The 20175-nt window shown below is 46.1% G+C and overlaps 1 protein-coding gene across 1 annotated transcript in view; it reads left to right on the plus strand.

The window, feature by feature from the left end:
* The first annotated feature begins 2832 nt into the window (after nt 1-2832).
* LOC143345445 (uncharacterized) overlaps nt 2833-20175 on the plus strand; it is a 57069-nt gene continuing 39726 nt past the window's right edge. The window contains exon 1 of the mRNA XM_076772569.1: nt 2833-5046. Within this exon, the coding sequence (XP_076628684.1) occupies nt 3637-5046 (1410 nt within the window). The 5' untranslated portion in view covers nt 2833-3636. The remainder of the gene's footprint in view (nt 5047-20175) is intronic.

Raw genomic sequence — 20175 nt, forward strand, 5'->3', positions numbered from 1 at the left:
ACGTTGAATTTGTAACGCTTGTACGGTTCGATTGAAAGGCTCGGACCAGGGGTACCAAATCTCCGATTAGGACGGTCGGGTAACCTATCGATTAATACCGAAAAATATCACGTCGATTCTCGTCCCGCTTGCTCGGTAATCCTACTAAATTTAGTCGATTCTCGATCGAACGGGAGACCTTGCCGCCAACGAAACGCTTTCGTGGCAGTAATATTCAGATTAACGTTCCGACACGGAACACATACGTATACGATAGTGGAACCGAGTCCCACGTTTAATCCCTTTTATTTGTTTTACGATTACGTATTCCCGATGTACTCTCGCGATCGTTGTTCTCGACGGTCCGCGACTCGTTTCACGGAATTTCATTATGTAACGACAATATCGAAGTATATTCTGAAAAACAGAGGGATAGGTATTCTCTTTCTTTCTCCCCCTTCTCTCGTGTCTTCGTTCGACGTTGGACGAGAAGGTGAAACGGTGAAAGAAAAGGTACGCAGGGCCGTGGGAGGTGTCGTTGGCGGGGTGGAAAGAGTGTCCAGTGTCGAGGGTCGCCGGGAACGAATGGCCTTGAAAGACCGAAGAACGCATTCCGGTTATCACAATCGTACTCGAACGCGCGTTTCTCGTCGTTCTTTGTGTTGGCGCGGTTCGCAGGTGCACCGTGCAAAATAGGATTCATCTCGCGATCGTAAAGTCACGTCCTGGCGCGTGCAATCGGCCAGGGGTCACGGGGTCGTTCATCTCGTAGGGTTTGGAATCGATACCATTAAAATATTGTTTCCTCGAAAGGTTTGTTTCTTTCGCCGAAGCGAACGTCAACGCTTCCAGTCGAAAATTACATAACGTTTCAGACGTTGCTTCGAACACCATGAAAAATTTTCTATCGAGATAAACTGTTGTATAATGGCTTTTTGATATTTGTTATCTGCTCCAGTGGAATCTATAAATTATATTTAGCGTCGATCGTGGCAGTTTGCGTATAGCACGCGAATAAATCCAGTGACATTTACGAGCCTGCGTCGTCGAAACCGAAGGGTTGTTGCAAGAAACGGTGGTTTTTCAGTCTTTCCTGTTCTCCGAACGTGTCCAAGAGATTTGTGGCGAGTCTATTAGGATGAAGGTGCAGTCGATGCTGGTATCTCATGCTGGGACGAGCAATTTCTTCCCTCACTGTAGGGATGCCGGTTTCCATACCAGTCTGCATTTACGATGATTCTTAATTTTTTATTTTATTTTCACGCTGCAGTCGGATGCTGTATCCCACGATTGACCGACGTATGCGCTGATTGGTTTAACAATTGTTGTCGATCAAGACATTTAATTGTTCTTTTTTTTTTCGATAATATACGTTTGACTGGATAGAATGTCTGTCTCTTCTCGTTGCGAAAGTTGTACGGATAGATTCGACGACGTTGACCTTAATTCCACGTTAGTTTAGCCCGTCGTTGGCCGCGAAGCGTTTCATAATTAGCGAAGATCGAAAGAGAAAAAGAATCGACCGCAATTTACGATGAAAACTCGTTTCGCTGGCACGCGAAGCTCTGTTCCGGGGAATAGCAAAGTGACCTACAAGCATAATCTATGGAGATAACCTCCTGAACCTGGGAAACAGTTTTCAGTACACTCTTAAAGTATACTCTTTGAACAGAGTAACGTTCGTGTCGTATCCACTGGATAATAAATATGGTAACGAGTCGATAGACTCTTTACGTTACCCTCGAACCGCTTCGTACTACGAAACACGATTGCACTTTGTATTTCGGCAGAGCAACGCGAGCGAGCGATTGCATTCCTCGCCAGTGTTTTACAGACTCGAGTGAACCCCCTCTCCGCTCGAAATCTTTGGCGTTCGAAAACGAAACGACGATTAAAAAGACCGATAGGGAAAAACGTTTGGGTCGGTAGTCGATACATTCGCTTCCAACGACGTCCAACTTCCCACCTTCGATTTCTCGATCGAGCAGCAGAAAGAATCGACGACGTATCGGGGATGGATTGTCGCGATAAGTCGCGAGCGCGCACCATTATCGAGGATCGAATCGAATCGGAGCGGAAGCCGTCGAGCGGGACTAGCCAAGGTTTAGTTATCGCGGCGGTCATCGCGGCCCGCTTAAAAGGGCGACAAAAACCATCCGACGACCTCTCCGTACGCGACGAAAAACCAGTCCCTGTTGTACCGGTTGTAAGGCTGCCGTCGCGTCGCCTCGCGATCCTATCGACCTCTCGTTCTCGCGTCGCGCCACTCGACCGGATTTCGTGGTCCTGGCGATCATCTCTGAATGGCGACGCGAAAGTGAATGGGAGTGGGCGCGGCTGAAAGGGCGGTCGGTCGAGCTCCCGTCGCTCGCACGGACGATCGTAAAATCGAGAGGACGCGCGACGGTACGCGAATCGGCCGCGAAGCGTGACGGAAACACATGTACCGGCTGTCGCGACCGATACGCCGAGATAAAGAAAAACGCGCAGGATGACGTACCGCCGTTTCGCTTTGCCTCCATCTCCCGTACGCGGATCCTTGCGCAAACTATCGTCAACAGGTCGTGTTTGCAATTAGATGAATCGTCGTAGATCGTTTTCAGGTGTTCGAGCGTAACGATGAAGGCGGGAAATTCGAGGAGCGCGGTCCAGTTTGGATGTGGAGGAGGGTGGAGCAGCAGATGCGCGAAAAGAGAGGCTGTTGTAACGCGTATCGTGGAAAAGCGAAACGCATTGGTGCGCGGACCCGTTTATCGCGTGCGAGCGGAAGTGCATCTCGACCATGGGATCCCGTGGAAGACCGCGTGCAGGCTGGTGTTGCGGCGGCAGACGGGTGAGACTGCCGCACAGGTGAGGGACGAAAGGGGCGCAGAAAAGCGACGGTCGAGGGTGGCGGTGGGAGCGGCGGGCAGCAGGAACGGGGGGAGAGAGAGACGAATATCGCCCGTACGCATGCGCAATGCGTTCCGCGATCTCTCAGGCCGGCGGCCGGAGAGGCTGGCCTCAGTCGCCCGCGACATTCGGTCCGCGATACGATTCGGTGTAATCTCTGCGCGCTGCACTCCAGAGGTTAGTCACGAGAGGGAACAGAGAGAAAACGAGCACCGTGTACCGATCGACGGCCAGGACTCGCGATCGGTGATCTGTTAAATTGGGAGAGGATCGAGAGAGGTAGGTCCGTCCGTCCGCAATCGCTGGGAGCGCGTTGTCGAGAAACGCGGACGATGGACGCGAAGCGAACCGCGAGACCACGATAGACCAAGCAACCAGACGTACTCGGCGGAAGAAAGATTACCGTTGCTCCCGCGGCTCGATTTTTGTCGAATCGAGGGAACTGGAACGCGGCTGAAAGGCAGCTGGTGGTTCCTCCCGCGTCGCGTACGCGGCCACGTGGACCTGATCGCCTCGGCGACGGACAACCGATTCTGACAACGTCGAGGACGGCTGGCTAATAGAGATCGTCGATCGTTGCGCGAACGCGTTGATGTCTCGATCGCGGCAGCGGCACCGGCGAGTCGCGGACCAACGTGAGCCGAGCTGCGCGACGATCGCGATGTATCGTTGAGAGAGGCTGAATTCGCCAGGGAGAAACGACCGAAGAAGCATCGTGTGGCTAGGATAATGTAAGGTGGCCGAGAGGACGGCTTGCCAGACGAAATGACGCGCGACAGGAGGTTGCTGCTGCTCTTGATCCTTCTGATGGCTTACGGTTTGTTCGCGGCCGAGGCTAGGCATCGTCGACGCGAGAACACGGCCAACGACGCGAGACATCGGCACAGGCACAGACACGAGTCCTGGATCGGTAAGAAAAATCGTCACGAGCTCGCGAACGGTCGGTCCTCCTGGCCGCGAGAGCTCGACTACGTCGACGACTACTCGAACGAGGATCGAGAGGCTCGCCAGGACACGGATGAGAACGAGGAGGAGGAGGAGGACGATTACGAGGCTCGAATCTATTACAAAAGATCGCCGAGGCTCGGTGTTCACGGGCGAACGTTCGCACCGCGGTACCCGGTCGGGTACCACTATCGCAGGGGTTATCGCGGAACCGGCTGGCACGAGGACGACGACGAGAGACGCAGAGGCTCTTCTCGATACGGATGGAGAAATTACGAGCTAAGGTACGACAGGACCAACCGGAGACTCGGCTATTCGAGGAATCGCGAGTCCGACTACGTTTCCGAGGAGGAAGAGCTGGAGCTCGAGACCGAACTCGAGCCGGAGCCTGACACCGAGACCGAAACCGAGACGTCCCGCGGCTACGACGACAACCTAGCCTCCGAGAGACGGCACGCGTCCTGGAGAAATGGCAGAAAACGCAACGAGAGACACGAGCACCAAACTGACGGTGGAAAGGCCCGTCGCGCGGATCACTCGGAAGGATCGAGAAAGATCGACGACAGGAGAAGGAAATGGAACACGAGCGAATCCAAGCTGGCGTTCGACAACGACGAAAGGGAACGCGAGAACTCCAACGATTACGAGTACCACGCGGAAGGGATGAACGACGAGGAGGAGGACGACGACGAAGGCGAGGAGGAGGCTTCCAAGGAAACGGACGACGAGCTCGACAATGATTTTTACAAGAGCGAAAAGAAGCCGCTTCTGAAGACGTACGACGACATCATCAAAAGGTTGACGTCCGACGATCCGACGACGCTCAGGCCGACCGTCAAGAGAGAGTACAGGAACATCGAGGCGCACGATTACGCGAAACGGCTAGCTTTCGGGAATTTCCGTTACGACTCGAGGAACCTCTCCAGACCGCTGACCGTTCGCGAGAAAATCGCCGCCGGTTCGCGATACGCGAATCCCGGCAAGAAGACCGTCGACGATCCGTCCAGCAAGTTGCCGAACGCGTTCACCGAGCGTAAATTCCCAACGACGAGCGTCGATCGACGGGAGAAGAAACCCAGGCCGAAGATCGAAGACGCTCGAGCCAAGACCAAGAGTCTCGAGCAGGATTACGACGAGTACCTGAATACCTCGGACAATGAGAAGGAGGAGGATCTCGTCGAAGCTGGAATCGAGGAGGACTCGGGTATGCAGGCGGACGTCACTAATACGGTGAGTCGCGAACCTTTTGTAAATCACCGGGGCCCTTTGTTCGCGCTTACCGTGAACGCGTACGCGCCGGCGACGATGCTAGACCCGGGAGCATCCGGCGCAGACGTCGAATCGAGCTAAGCAGACGCGAGGATCGATCGATATGCAAACCGCGTCGCCGCGCCGGATCGGTAGACGGCCTGTCGCACAGTGCTTCCGATCGAGGAAACCATTTAGCCCGAGAACGTCAAGTAATACGTCAAATAAGTAATCTTCAACTTGGCAACGTTAAAAAATAACTAATAAATAATAACTATTAGCTTTTAATAACTTTGGTCAACGCCTCGATATCTTTTCTAGTTTGGAAGACTGACATGGATCACCGTGCGGCGAGTCGAACGTATTTCCCGGTCGAATCTAGATCGTCGGCGCGCGCACTCTTTTCGAGAGATCGGAGCGCGATCGACGCTCGAAAATCTCCGTTCGTTTCGCGTCCGGTTCGAGAACGTTCGCTGCCAACATCGAAACCGAAAGCCATAAAGTCTGCTCGAGTTCCCCGGTATCGACCTTGTCGACGAAGATTAAGATCGTCGTGGCTCGATTTTACGGGGCACGATCGCTCTTCCCTCGTGGCGCGACCGCTTCTATTTACGCCTGCGCCGTCGCCTCGCATCGCCGCTTCGCCTCGTTTCCCGCAAATATTCCAGAAAAATGACGATCGAAACGCGAAACGATGGTCCCGGACACGACGGAAAGATTCTACAAATTATTCGCGACGATTTGCCTGGAAATATCCTTTCGCGGTACGTCCTTGACAATAAACTCCGCGATTCTCGTCGATGACGCTCCGATCCGGTCCGGTCCGGTCTGGTTCCGAGAACCGCGTCGAATTCGTTGCAGTTTCGTCGCCGGCTGGTTTCGTTATTAACGTTCGAGTATGTACAGCGTGCGCGCATTCGTCGCGACCATGCGATTCCTCTTACCTATGGTGGCCAAGATTAGATCGACCTTGACGAAGCAGACGCCAACCGGTCGCGAAGCGCTTTTATCTGCGTCAAAATTCTCAACCCGACGTCTACAGGTACGACCTCGGAAATACCGCGGCTCTTGGGCGCCGCTCTTTATTACTCCAAGGCTCGAGCGGAATCGACACCGCAAAGGGTGTTCGACGATATTTCCTTTTCACCCTACCAAAACCTCAACGACGCGTACGACTTTTGCGTACAACGTTCGGTAGCGGTCGAGAACGGGTGCGTTTTATAGACCCCACATAGGATGCAATAAAGTCTTTTTATCCTACAGAGGAATTTCCAAGATCTTCGATCCGTGTCGCGATTCGAGAGAAACGAAAGCAGAAACAATTCCGTGGCAGAGAGTACGGTTGGCGTTTAGCCACCGATTCACGGTGTTTCGGAGAACACCTTAATTCTACGGTAGTCGGCGGTTTCTTCCTCCCCCCACGGGATGAAAGAAAAGGAAAGGGAGACACGGCGGCTGTCGTCGGGATCGCGATTCGTTCTTTTTGCGCCAATTTACAAAGGTAAACCTGCCGCGTTCCATCGGCGATTTACTTGTACAGGCCGACGAGTCCGAGTGGAATTACCGCGTCGGGTAATGGAGCAATTGAACGCGTAGTTGCTTCTCGCGGTTTCTGCCGCGAATCTTCGATCTTGGCGTTATTAAACAGAAATCGCGCGACCAGGGCGTTTCTCGTCTTACGAGTAACCATAGCGCGGAAATGAAACTTTTAAACGGACAAAACTTCTTACGCGTCCTTTTCGCGAACATTCTGCTGAACTGTTTCTATACAGTGCTCGATAACTTCTTGTTTCTCTTAACGGGGCATTAAAATAAATCGACGATAGGCCTAGCTGTTAAGAAATCGGTCGCATAAATTATCGGAAGATATTCCATTAGACGTTGTACCTTGCATGCGATTTATACGTAACGATGCACTGTCTCATTTCAGTCGAGTAATTAGACTAGTTCTCGAGCGAACGAAATTTTTTTTTTTGACGGATAGATAAATCGTGCAAGTCATATTGCATGGCCTATTTATTTTGGACGATTAAATCCACTGAGTTTTATAATATCGAAATAATTTATTAAGGTATGCAACGAAGCAGGAATAGAAAAAGTTATTGAACATTGTACGTAACCAATTTAGCAGAATTAGTCACTATTAGTTTTACTAATAGAAGTACCTTTCGATAGAGAATGCATAGGTGTAACTAGAATATAAGGAAAAGTTAATTTACCGTATAACGTGCGATACGATTTCAGATACAGCAAAGTATGCTGTTTTAGCTTTTTAGCAGGAACATAAAATTGAGATTGTTGGATAATATCTAGACTCGTAATGCGATCGTGCAGCACCTTGCGTACAAAAAAGGATATCGAACGCCACTTTCAGTTTCTCAAGAGTCGTTAAATCCATACGAGACAGCACGATTTCGTAATTATGACATGTTATTGGAATAGGACAACCCATAGGAAAAGCAATAAGAGGAAGGAATTTGCGTGGCACTTTCTCAATAATGATACCATGGTTGTTAAAGCAAGGAAACCACGCTAACGAACAACACTCTAAACGAGGACGAGAATGTAATAAAGCATTTCCAACATGTTTGCGTCGTTAAAATATTGCGCTACTCTATTAACAAGGCCAAGAGCTTCGAGACCTTGGTTTGCACTATTGCGATAACGTAAAAATGATATACCTAGATTTCGAGGACTGTCTACTGTGGAGAATCGTTTATAATATCGATATATCTATGTATATAGAGCACCTGTCGATCGTTGTATGTGCTACATATCATGAAACACCTTCTGCAGTCGATATACGTCCAATCGTTAATGTTTGTCAGGCTGCACATAGTCGCCTTTTCCCCGATTCGACGTATCGATGTATTTTTAGTCGGCACGATCGCGCTCGTCCGCGATCTATCGTGATCCAGTTCTCGAGGAGACAAACGTTGCGAAGTATTGCTGCACGATCGAGTGCAGAAACGTTTGTTTTACCATCGGTTGGCGGCAGTTGTACCCGTACGTCTTTAGATACTAACTCGCACGATGTTAGGGGGGACACGAAGCTCGAGTCGCCACGATTACGAAAATCGGAAAGTGTTATGGTAACTGGTCGGAGGAAGTAAGCGTGTCCCAACACCTGCACCAGTTTGCTCTTTTAAAACGACAACGTGGGACGAACCGAGCCGTCAAGGATAAACCACCAACAGATAATTCGGCGTTGTTCGTTTCCTAAGCTCTTTCCTTTTCTAATCCCTCCGTTGCGTGACGATATCCTGGAAACCGAGATTTAGTATTATGCATTTCCTCGAACGATTTCCATTCAGACCTTTTACTTTTCCAATAACTCGAACAATTTCTTTTCAAACTTCTTACCAACCTTTCGCATTCTTTCTAATCGTATACAGGGTGTTCGACCACCCCTGGGAAAAATTTTAATGCGAGATAGAGGCCAAAATAAGACGAAAATCAAGGATAATAATTTGTCACACAGCATATTCTCGGTAAAGAATTTTTTTCTCGAAACTGCGTAGGATTTCGGGGGTATGTGTAATGACCCAAAATGATTGTAATTGACCCTTCTAGCTGAAAATATTTTTTTTAGAACGATTTAAAATTTTTTTTTCGCCAAAAAATTTCTGTACTTACTGAATTTTTTTCTCGAAAATGGTTAGGATTTCGGGGGTATGTCTGTTCACCAAAAATGATTGTAATTGACCCTCCAAGCTGAAAATATTTTTTTTATAACGATTTAAAATTTTTTTTTCGCCAAAAAATTTCTGCATTTACTGAATTTTTTTCTCGAAATTGCGTAGGAATTCGAGGGTATGTGTAATGACCAAAAATGATTGTAATTGACCCTTGCAATCGAAAATAATTTTTTCAGAATGATTTCAAATTTTTTTCCCCCGAAAAATTTAGGCACCTACACGAATTTTTTTCTCGAAAATGGTTAGAATTTCGGGAGTATGTCTATTCACCAAAAATGATTGTAATTGATCCTCCTAGCTGAAAATATTTTTTTAGAACGATTTAAAATTTTTTTTTGCCAAAAAATTTCTGTACTTACTGAATTTTTTTCTCGAAATTGCGTAGGAATTCGGGGGTATATGTAATGACAAAAAATGATTATAATTGACCCCTGCAACCGAAAATAATTTTTCCAGAACGATTTGAAATTTTTTTTCCCCCGAAAAATTTAAGCACATACACGAATTTTTTTCTGGAAAATGGTTAGGATTTCGGGGGTATGTGTATTCACCAAAAATGATTCTAATTGACTCTTCTAGCTGAAAATATTTCTTTTAGAACGATTTAAAATTTTTTTTCGCCAAAAAATTTCTGTACTTACTGAATTTTTTTCTCGAAATTGCGTAGGAATTCGGGGATATATGTAATGACCCAAAATGATTATAATTGACCCCTGCAACCGAAAATAATTTTTCCAGAACGATTTGAAATTTTTTTTCCCCCGAAAAATTTAAGCACATACACGAATTTTTTTCTGGAAAATGGTTAGGATTTCGGGGGTATGTGTATTCACCAAAAATGATTCTAATTGACTCTTCTAGCTGAAAATATTTCTTTTAGAACGATTTAAAATTTTTTTTCGCCAAAAAATTTCTGTACTTACTGAATTTTTTTCTCGAAATTGCATAGGAATTCGGGGATATATGTAATGACCCAAAATGATTATAATTGACCCCTGCAGCCGAAAATAATTTTTCCAGAACGATTTGAAATTTTTTTTCCCCCGAAAAATTTAAGCACATACACGAATTTTTTTCTCGAAAATGGTTAGGATTTCGAGAGTATGTCTGTTCACCAAAAATGATTGTAATTGACCCTCCTAGCTGAAAATATTTTTTTAGAACGATTTAAAATTTTTTTTTGCCAAAAAATTTCTGTACTTACTGAATTTTTTTCTCGAAATTGCATAGGATTTCGAGGATATATGTAATGACCAAAAATGATTATAATTGACCCCTGCAGCCGAAAATAATTTTTCCAGAACGATTTGAAATTTTTTTCCCGAAAAATTTAGGCACCTACACGAATTTTTTTTTCGAAAATGGTTAGGATTTCGGGGGTATGTGTAATGACCCAAAATGATTGTAATTGACCCTTCTAGCTGAAAATATTTTTTTTAGAACGATTTAAAATTTTTTTTTCGCTAAAAAATTTCTGTACTTACTGAATTTTTTTCTCGAAATTGCGTAGGAATTCGGGGATATGTGTAATGGCGAAAAATGATTGTGATCGACCCCCGCAACCGAAAATAATTTTTCCGTGAATGATTTAAAATTTTTTAACTTAACTTTTTAATAATTCTTTAACGAAGCCTCAATCAACAAATTGATATTCCTGATTTTCGTCTTATTTTGTCCTCTAGAATCTCCCATTAAAATTTTTTCCAGGTATGGCCGAACACCGTGTATCCTAAAGGAGATACCATTAAACGAAGAAATAAAAGGAAAAGTATTTCTCTAACGAATGGATTGTGCGCGTAGTCCTTCCATCGGCGATTAATTGGTGCAACGCGATAAGTACCTACTCGAATCGATAAAAAAGGAGCAGAGCGTGCTCGGTTAGTCGACCGCGGGGTTTTCAATGCGAACGCGATCCACGACTCGCGGCAGGTCGTCGACTGTAATTGTCGGAGAAGCGAGAGCGGGATGCAGTTCATCTTGACCAGCATCTTCGTAAACATCCGATAGAGTTGGTAGAGGCACAGAAGCATGGTTTACGTAAATGTGGTTGGTGGTTCGGGAGCGTGTTTATCCCCCTTACTCTGGCTCGCCGCTCACCGTTCTCCGTTCCGCTCGCGTGTTTTTCCTTTTCGTTGCTACTCGCGCGGAGCTGGTCCCGCTGGGACACCATCGCGCGGATTCTCCAGCGATTCGCCGAAACAGCCACGGACCCTCGTCGCGGAGCATTAAGAAATGACTTTGCCACCTGACCGTCTCGCTGGAAACACCCATAAATCGGTCGTAAAAGCTTGCCACGGAAGCTCGTTTGCCAGCGTATAAAATTCTTCGCCCGCTGCGCTGACGCGGGATTCTGCCGCGAGCCAACCACGACGATTCGTCAAAAATATATGCAGACAAAAGTTCGATAACGTGGTTCGATAGCGAAGAGACCGACCGTCAAAAAGTCTGACCAGACTGGTCGATGATCCACCAAGGAAGAATTTGCCGGCTACATACTAATCTACCGAGACGGATGATTCATCGCCGCCGCCATCGCCGCCTATCTAGAGGATCCACGCGAATGAACCAGGGTGCATCCATCCGATCGACGAGAATAGGCCAAATTCAATGATACGAACACGCCGAGATTACCTTACTGCACGCTGGTTAGATCAATTTTGGAATACGTCCTCTTACTACAATATCTACACTCACGCTCTTCAAGGACCACAACGCAAATTTTTAATTTTCAATTTTAATAACCAAATGTAGCTGACTTACTCTTTGTTAACAGAGTACTTAATGGTCTGATCTAAATGGCTTTTAAATAATCGTTGTACGCGTCCTCCCCCGTCTTTGTTGAAAAGAAACATAAATAAAGAAACGAGTAATAAACGCGCAACGCCGCGTCGTGGTTTCCCGCGTCGCGACGCGTCGAGGCCTGGTTACCCGCTAATCGGTGACTCACGAATTTCGCCGGCAAGTTCAGTTTAGATTACGGAACCGCATGCGCCTTTCCGACGCGATTATATTCGTGCGTGTCCTGGCTAATTAATTCCTGGAAGCTCTGCAACGGGAATTGTCTCGTGGCCGAGGTATTTACGGTCGATTGCATCCGGACTAGTGTATCGAGGATTGGAAGCCGTCCAAGATGAAATGCACGTAAACCGTGAATTATTTAACGCGTTATCCGGTGTTTGCCACCGCTCGTCGCGACGACAATGCGAGATGACTAAGTCTCTGTCGGATTTGTCACGGGATGCGAACGACCGTCGCTGTAAATCGAGCGAATGCTTTGCAAGACGATGCGATTAGTTGGACGTTATTGCGCAAACATGCCCACGACGACCGAAATATGCGTTTATCGTCGCGTTCGTTTCCCTCGTAGAAAGGAGGGGTCGTTCCCTACCGTGCGACCGAAGGAAAGTAGACCGAAAATATAAGAATTTCTTTCGCGTTGCTTCCGTGAGGGGCCGATGACGTCGATTTTCGTGTTAAACGCGATCGGGTCGCAGCTCACGAGCCGTCGGTGTCGAATCCGGGTCATTCTCGTGTGCGTTTGGAGCCTTTCCAAACACGCGTATTCTCGAACAGATGTACCGATAAAATCCAAAAATATTTCCGTGCTGTCCTCGCGAGCCAAACTCGTCGCATCTACGCCTAAATCGAGCTCGAAACCATCGGGCACGCAGGTGGCTGGTACCAAACGAAAATCTGAAATATCGAGCTCGACGATCGGCTGTGAAAACGCGCAGACATTCGTCGAGCAAACCTTTTCGAAGAAGAATGCTCCTTTCCGCGCTGCTGGTGCATTTCTATTTGCGCGTGCAAAAGGGAAACGCATACACGAACCCCTGACCCCGTAGAACGCGGCGCAGCCGTCGTTAAACCACGAACGACCTCTGCCAAACTTTCGGACTGTTCGATCGTATTCTAGATTCGTGCAGGGTCCGCGTAGCTCCGGAACGGATGCAACAAATCCGAGGAATTAAAATCGTAATGCTCGCCGCGGTAAATCCCCGACCGTGAAACGTTGGGTGGCCAAGAAATGCCTACTCGAGACGAGACGAGATCGTACGAGACGCACCAAAGCTCCCCGTTCCCCGTGCCCTCGCCATAAAGAAGCTTTATGCTCGAGCCAGAGAGATGCGTGAAACGGTCGTTCCGATGGTTGCCCGCCATAAAATTAATCGCTCAATTCGCCTTCCTAATTTGTCCGGACGCGAAGGAATTCTCTTTCTCTGGCCTCGTTGCCTCCCTTGCAGTAGGTGCGCCCTGTGCTCGAGCACTTTTCATCGATCCCCGTTGCTGTCATCGATCAATCGCTATAATGTCCCCCTGTATCGATCGCGATAATTAGAACGCCGGTAGACCGCGTCGACGAGCAACCGTGATTAAAATACGGGTTCGTCGCGTATACTCTGGCATTCGCGAGGTCAGGCAGCGACATTCTTGTCGGCTGGCAAAAATGATTTGCAAGTTGGTGCACCCGATACTCGGTCAGAGTTATAGTTATCTCGATATTGCTGTAACGTTCCTCTTGCCCGTATTTCCCGCGCATATTCTCCGCCGGTGTTTGCAATTTTCCACGATATCTCGCCCACCGATTGCTCCCAGTCACATTCACCTGTCGATACGCGGCCGTCGCGTCGTTCGATATTATAATTATCGCGCGAGCGCTCGCATTAACGACAGGCTCGGCTAATCAGGCCGCGCAAATCGCGCGAATTACATCGAGTCGCGACCACTTTGCCGAGCCGTACGGGATAAATTGGCTTATATATATCGCGTTACGCGGAACAATTACCGGCGAGACACGAGGACAGTCGAATAAATCACACTTTACGATGCTTGGTGAGAACGGTCCCGGGGTATCCAGCACGCTTGTTTCGATTTTCGTGTGCACGTACACTCGACTACTATCGAACGTGATATTCTAACAGGGCATCAGCGCAGAGGAAAGAGAAAGAAATTGTTTCCGGACCACTGTGCGACGCAAAGGCGTTAAGCTAACCCCTCTCGCGTTTTACTTAGCAAGATTTGGACAGGCTTCCAAAAAAACACGCGCCTCCGTGATCCGGTGGGCCTTCGCGTTTACATAGATGTTCCGGCGCGTGTTTACTCGTCGTACACCCTCGACGCTACTTTACGATACTTACATGCTCGCGCACGTACGTTCAATATTTATGCACCGACTCGAGATGGGATATTATCTCGCGCCGCTAAACCAATCTAATAATTCCCCGAGGAATATGCATGCGCCACGCGGAGACTACCGTCGCGGGCCTTCGAACGATCTAGATAATTGCAACTAATGATACATTGTCGATTGAATTTTTCCCGCGACAATGCAACGCGACGTAACGCGACGAATACGACCGCGATTAAGTCGTTTTCATCCATCATCCGGGGAACAGTTAATTTCCGGGTTTTCCTTGTCGGCAATCGATTACAATTAAGACTCACGGATACGGAGTCCTTTCGTAAATAATTCATGCCCGCGAATAATTTATACCTGTTTGGAAGTAGGCGCCGTCTGAACAAACGACAGTCGGTTTGCATATTTCTCTGGAAAATAATAAGTTGCTCGTTTGATTTCGCGCACCACGGTCGTCGGAGCCTTTAATCGACGGCGCGTATCGCGACATAAATCGACGCGACGATTGAATTACTTCCGAGAAACCTGGTACATAATTGGCTTGGACCGATGATCGACCGCTGAAAGTGTACCGTATGCGTCCGCCTCGACACACGGCGCATCAATGTGGCTATTTCCGATTAAACGTTTATTGTTTCGCAACGAAAGATTTGCTTGTCATCGAAGGAACCAAACCGGCCGAACCATCGACGATTGTTTAATCGAGAACAGCCGAAACACGTATAGAAATGGTATACAGGGTGTTCGACCACCCCTGGGAAAAATTTTAATGGGGGATTCTAGGAGCCAAAATAAGACGAAAATCAAGAATACCAATTTGATGATGGAGGCTTCGTTAAGAATTAATTCTCAATCATTTCGTCGAATTTTTTTCTCGAAAATGCGCAAGATTTCGGGGGTATGTCTATTCACCAAAAATTATTGTAATTGATCCCTGAAACCGAAAATAATTTTTCCAGTACGATTTGAAATTTTTCTTTTTCGTCGAATTTAGGCACCTAATTAGATTTTCGATAAAGAATTTTTTTCTTGAAAGTGGGTAGGATTTCGGGGGTATGGATAATGACCAAAAATGATTGTAATTGACGCCCGCAGCCAAAAATAATTTTTTTACAACGATTTGAAAGTTTTCAATTTTGCAGAAAAATTTGTCCACTTACTGAATTTTTTTCTCGAAAGTGGATAGGATTTCAGAGGTATGTGTATTCACCAAAAATTATTGTAATTGATCCCTGAAACCGAAAATAATTTTTCCAGTACGATTTGAAATTTTTCTTTTTCGTCGAATTTAGGCACCTAATTAGATTTTCGATAAAGAATTTTTTTCTCGAAAGTGCGTAGGATTTCGGGGGTATATGTAATGACCAAAAATGATTGTAATTGACCGCTGCAGCCAAAAATAATTTTTTTAAAACGATTTGAAAGTTTTCAATTCTGCAGAAAAATTTGTCCACTTACTGAATTTTTTTCTCGAAACTGCGTAGGATTTCGAGGGTATGTGTAATGACCAAAAAAGATTGTAATTGACCCTCGCATCCAAATATAATTTTTCCAAAACGATTTGAAAAATTTTTTTTTCTGTCGAAAAATTTCACACCTTCTCGAATTTTTTTCTAAAAAGTGGGTAGGATTTCGGAGGTATGTGTATTCACCAAAAATTATTGTAATTGATCCCTCAAACCGAAAATAATTTTTCCAGTACGATTTGAAATTTTTCTTTTTCGTCGAATTTAGGCACCTAATTAGATTTTCGATAAAGAATTTTTTTCTCAAAAGTGCGTAGGATTTCGGGGGTATATGTAATGACCAAAAATGATTGTAATTGACCCCTGCAGCCAAAAATAATTTTTTTAAAACGATTTGGAAGTTTTCAATTTTGCAGAAAAATTTGTCCACTTACTGAATTTTTTTCTCGAAACTGCGTAGGATTTCGAGGGTATGTGTAATGACCAAAAATGATTATAATTGACCCCCGCAGTCAAAAATAATTTTTTTAAAACGATTTGAAAAATTTTTTTTTCGTCGAAAATTTCACCACCTACCCGATTTTTTTCCTCGAAAGTGGATAGGATTTCGGAGGTATGTCTATTCACCAAAAATTATTGTAATTGATCCCTGAAACCGAAAATAATTTTTCCAGTACGATTTGAAATTTTTCTTTTTCGTCGAATTTAGGCACCTAATTAGATTTTCGATAAAGAATTTTTTTCTCGAAAGTGCGTAGGATTTCGGGGGTATATGTAATGACCAAAAATGATTATAATTGACCCCTGCAGCCAAAAATAATTTTTTTAAAACGATTTGAAAGTTTTCAATTTTGCAGAAAAATTTGTCCACTTACTGAATTTTTTTCTCGAAACTACGTAGGATTTCGAGGGTATGTGTAATGACCAAAAATGATTGTAATTGACCCTCGCATCCAAATATAATTTTTCCAAAACGATTTGATAAATTTTTTTTTCTGTCGAAAAATTTCACACCTTCTCGAATTTTTTTCTAAAAAGTGGGTAGGATTTCGGGGGTATATATGATGACCAAAAATGATTGTAATTGACCCCCGCAACCGAAAATAATTTTTCCAGACGGATTTGAAATGTTTAAATTTAATTGTTAATAACTGTTTAACGAAGCCTCCATCAAGAAATTGGTATTCTTGATTTTCGTCTTATTTTGGCCTCTAGAATCCTCCATTAAAATTGTTCCCAGGGATGGCCGAACACCCTGTATATAAAATAATTTGTAGACGACGTTTCGTTCGCGTTGATAAAATGAAATATAGCTGGTCCTATGTAGGCGACTTACGCGTCGAATCGGTCTAATTAGGAGATTGGCTGACTGGTCGTTTCTCGGACGATGATTAAACCTCCCTCTCTCTGTTGGCACGCAATCACCCCTCCGTCTCCGAGCGCGCGTCGTGCTCGATTAAAACGCAACCACGGAATCGCGTATGTAACACGACGATACACACCTCGTGCTTCGACGAGATTTTAATTTGCTCGTTAATCGCGACGATCGTTCGGTCGCTCGTTGTTCACAGACGTCTCGTTCTTCCTACGCGCGAGCAACTCGCATAAATATGCAACCGCGGAGCTCGCGATCGCCGATCGTTACCGCGCACCAACCAACCATTCCACAAAAAAAAAAATGAATGTATCTACTCCGCTCCATCGTACGCCAAGTGGCATTCTATCGGCCACCGCGAATGGAATTTTACCTTTGACATTTGACACGGGCCCGAACGCATTCTACCGTGCGAGAACTCGGCTTTTCCAATCTTTTCTGATCTTTCAAGTTGAACCTATTATATTTTCCCCCTAACGGTTCGAGTCTACACCTCCTCTGCAAAAAATCATAATCAATTTCGCTGCATTTTCTTTCTTGGGAAACACGACTTGCGACTAGTACAAATTAAAAACCGGCACGGTTTCCGCTCTCTCTCCCTTTCCGAGAGGTGACAGGTCGAGGCGATCGTGTATCAAAGAACTGATAGATACCTTCAGGAACAAAAGTTAATAATAAGTTTCTTTTTCTTCCAAAAAAATTTACAAATTTTACAAGTTTCCTAATTAATTCGTAAGGAGAAATCTCCTCTGTTTACCTCGAGTTAGATCGTTGTGCACGGTCATACCTTGCACGTGTGCGCGTATAATGTGTGCTCAGTGTATGTTTAGTGTGTGCTTACTGTATGTTTAGTACGTGCGTTTAACTTGTCCCTAGTATGTTTAGGAACGAGTACAGTACACCCTCGTTACTTTATCGCCTCTTGGCTACTCGTCTGTAAACATACTAAAGTCACGCTAAATACATACTAAACATACATTAAGCACACACTATACACACACATATGCGCGTAAATTTGACCGCGTAGCAACCACGCGGGGTACCTTGGGTTATTATAGTGGCACACATTTCGTCCAAAGCGTGATTAAGAGGCGAGGAAAAATCGTGCGTCAACCTTTAAAGGGTCGTCGCAAAAGGAAGATTTTTCACAAAATTCGGCGATCCTTGGACGCATTGACCGCCCAACACGAATGTAGGCCCCAAATCCTTGGTTCACCCGTCGGTGATAATTACTTTCTCTCGACGAGATAATTACAGCTGTTTCGGTACAAATGCTCGAACACTTTTGTAACTTTGTGTCTTTAGTGGGACAACGGCTATTATCGTCGTAGATACGCCGAAAATAAAATAACTAGGCGCGAGGTGCATCGATGGGCTCGATTGCATAACCGAAAATGTCAAGACGATTTCACGAATTTACGATACTTTCCTCGCGTCCTCCGTACAGTCGCGAGTTGCACGTTGCTTTATGCAAATATTACTCGTCGCGGTAACTTCCCCTCAACTTTCTAGGCGTTCCCGTGTATCGGCTGTCGGGCACGATATTTCCGTGCAACGTATTTGCAATTACAAACGATAGCTAGCCTACGGAACTGTCGCAGAGGAAGGCACGCGCCTAATTGGATATCGCGATCGGATCTCCCTGGTCAATTTGTACCCGCGCTCGAACTAATTAACGGGTCGATTAGCATTCCAATTATACGATCGCCGCGGGATTTCCTATCGAACGGTCGCTCGGTCGCGTCTGGTACCCGAAATACGCCGAGGAGTCAAGAACGAGTATTCGACAACGAAGAAACAATCTCGTTAAGAAGCGGTTGCGCAAGATGCCAACGTCATCGAGGAATGTACAGTTACGACACGAATGATCCTTGAATTGGCAGCATCCTGTCGCTCGAACACGCAGCGCCGATTCGTGCGATACCGTTCGCCAGCTATCGCGCTCCTCTCGAATAGAACTACGGCTAGTTTGTTTTCACTGACGGAAACGAGAAATTGGAAATGCCAAACAATACGTCTGCTGCAGTTGCGCCGTTTCTGGTTTGCGTTTCCCCGCGGAACTCGCCAGCCCAGCGATGTGATTTTCATGGAAAAGTCAACGAACCCCGACGAGATCCCCGCGGATGCTGATCCGCTGTGAATTTATCGCGTACGCGTGTGCTCGAACGGTTAATGCCTTCGCGATCTTGCTATAACGTTACGCGGTTCCAGGAAACGCGTTTGCGCTCTATTGTTTCTAGCATCGAATCGTCCTTGTTAACGCGCGATTCGCAGAAAGGACGAGCACCTTGGATTACATTCTTATAAACTCAAATATGGAAAAAGATCAGAGACCAAAGATTTATTAACGAGAATCCGTGAGTTAAGGAATAAAGAAGGGCTAGGGAGATTCGCGTTAGGTCGAGCGTATCGTTACAGACTGGAAACGTCGATAGTACCCGTGTAAAGAAAGGAAAGCGAGAGATTGGTATTTGCAGAATAGGTGGAGCTGAATAATTACGAGCTAAGGTGCTAAAGCGCCGTTGTAAAAAATCTGTTGGACGACGCGGTTGCGTACATACACGTTCATAGAAAATAGAGAACTATGCGGTCCAATTTTCAGTTACCGTGACACGTCCATGGATATTATTGCGACGACTGCGACGCGTCGGTGAATTATTATGCGTCGACCAGAAACCAGGCGAGATCACGACATCGGGGCTTGGTAATCTCGTTTGTCACGTTTATTTTCTCGCGTTGTGGTCGTAACAGCTTTATGCACCGGACTCTCGACGCTTCCTCGTCAAACGAAATAGTTCTACGCCTATCCTTGTGCAACTCTATTCTCCTATTCTTAGTTAACGTTATCGTAGTTATTATTCCTTTAACTTGAATTAATTCGTTAAACTGGAGCTATTAACTTTGACGTCTACCGTCTCATAATAGATAAAGATTTCAGGCATCGTAGATTCGACAGAATGGCTTGGTCGTGAACTAATCTGTCGGATCTCGAAACATGCAAATTAAGACGGAAGAAAATGGCAAAGCTGTCGCGGTGAAATCGATGACACGCACCCAAGTCCGTTTTCGCGACAGGCGAAACACGTTTCCCCGACATGTATTCTCGACATACATTCCTCCCGACGCATCGGAGACAAGCCAGGAACGCGCGTCACCGACGCGTCGATGAAATTCCCGAAGCGTCGACACCGTCTGTGAATCAGTCGGGACGGCGACATCAATGACCAATCGACGAATTCGCGTCGTTAATATTCGCGCGAGCGACGGCGCGTGTTTCCGAGAAAGAGGTCCGAGGGCGTTGCGAAATCGTCGCCTCGATCGAATGCTGATGTCGTTGAAACCGTTGAAAGACGAACGCCGCGGAAGCAATCGACTTCCATCGAGGACGCATTCCGAGCATAAAACCGTCAGGTGCAAGAATTTAAAAAGTTTCGC

This window comes from Colletes latitarsis, chromosome 9 (assembly GCF_051014445.1).
Source record: "Colletes latitarsis isolate SP2378_abdomen chromosome 9, iyColLati1, whole genome shotgun sequence".
Classification (NCBI taxonomy): domain Eukaryota; kingdom Metazoa; phylum Arthropoda; class Insecta; order Hymenoptera; family Colletidae; genus Colletes; species Colletes latitarsis.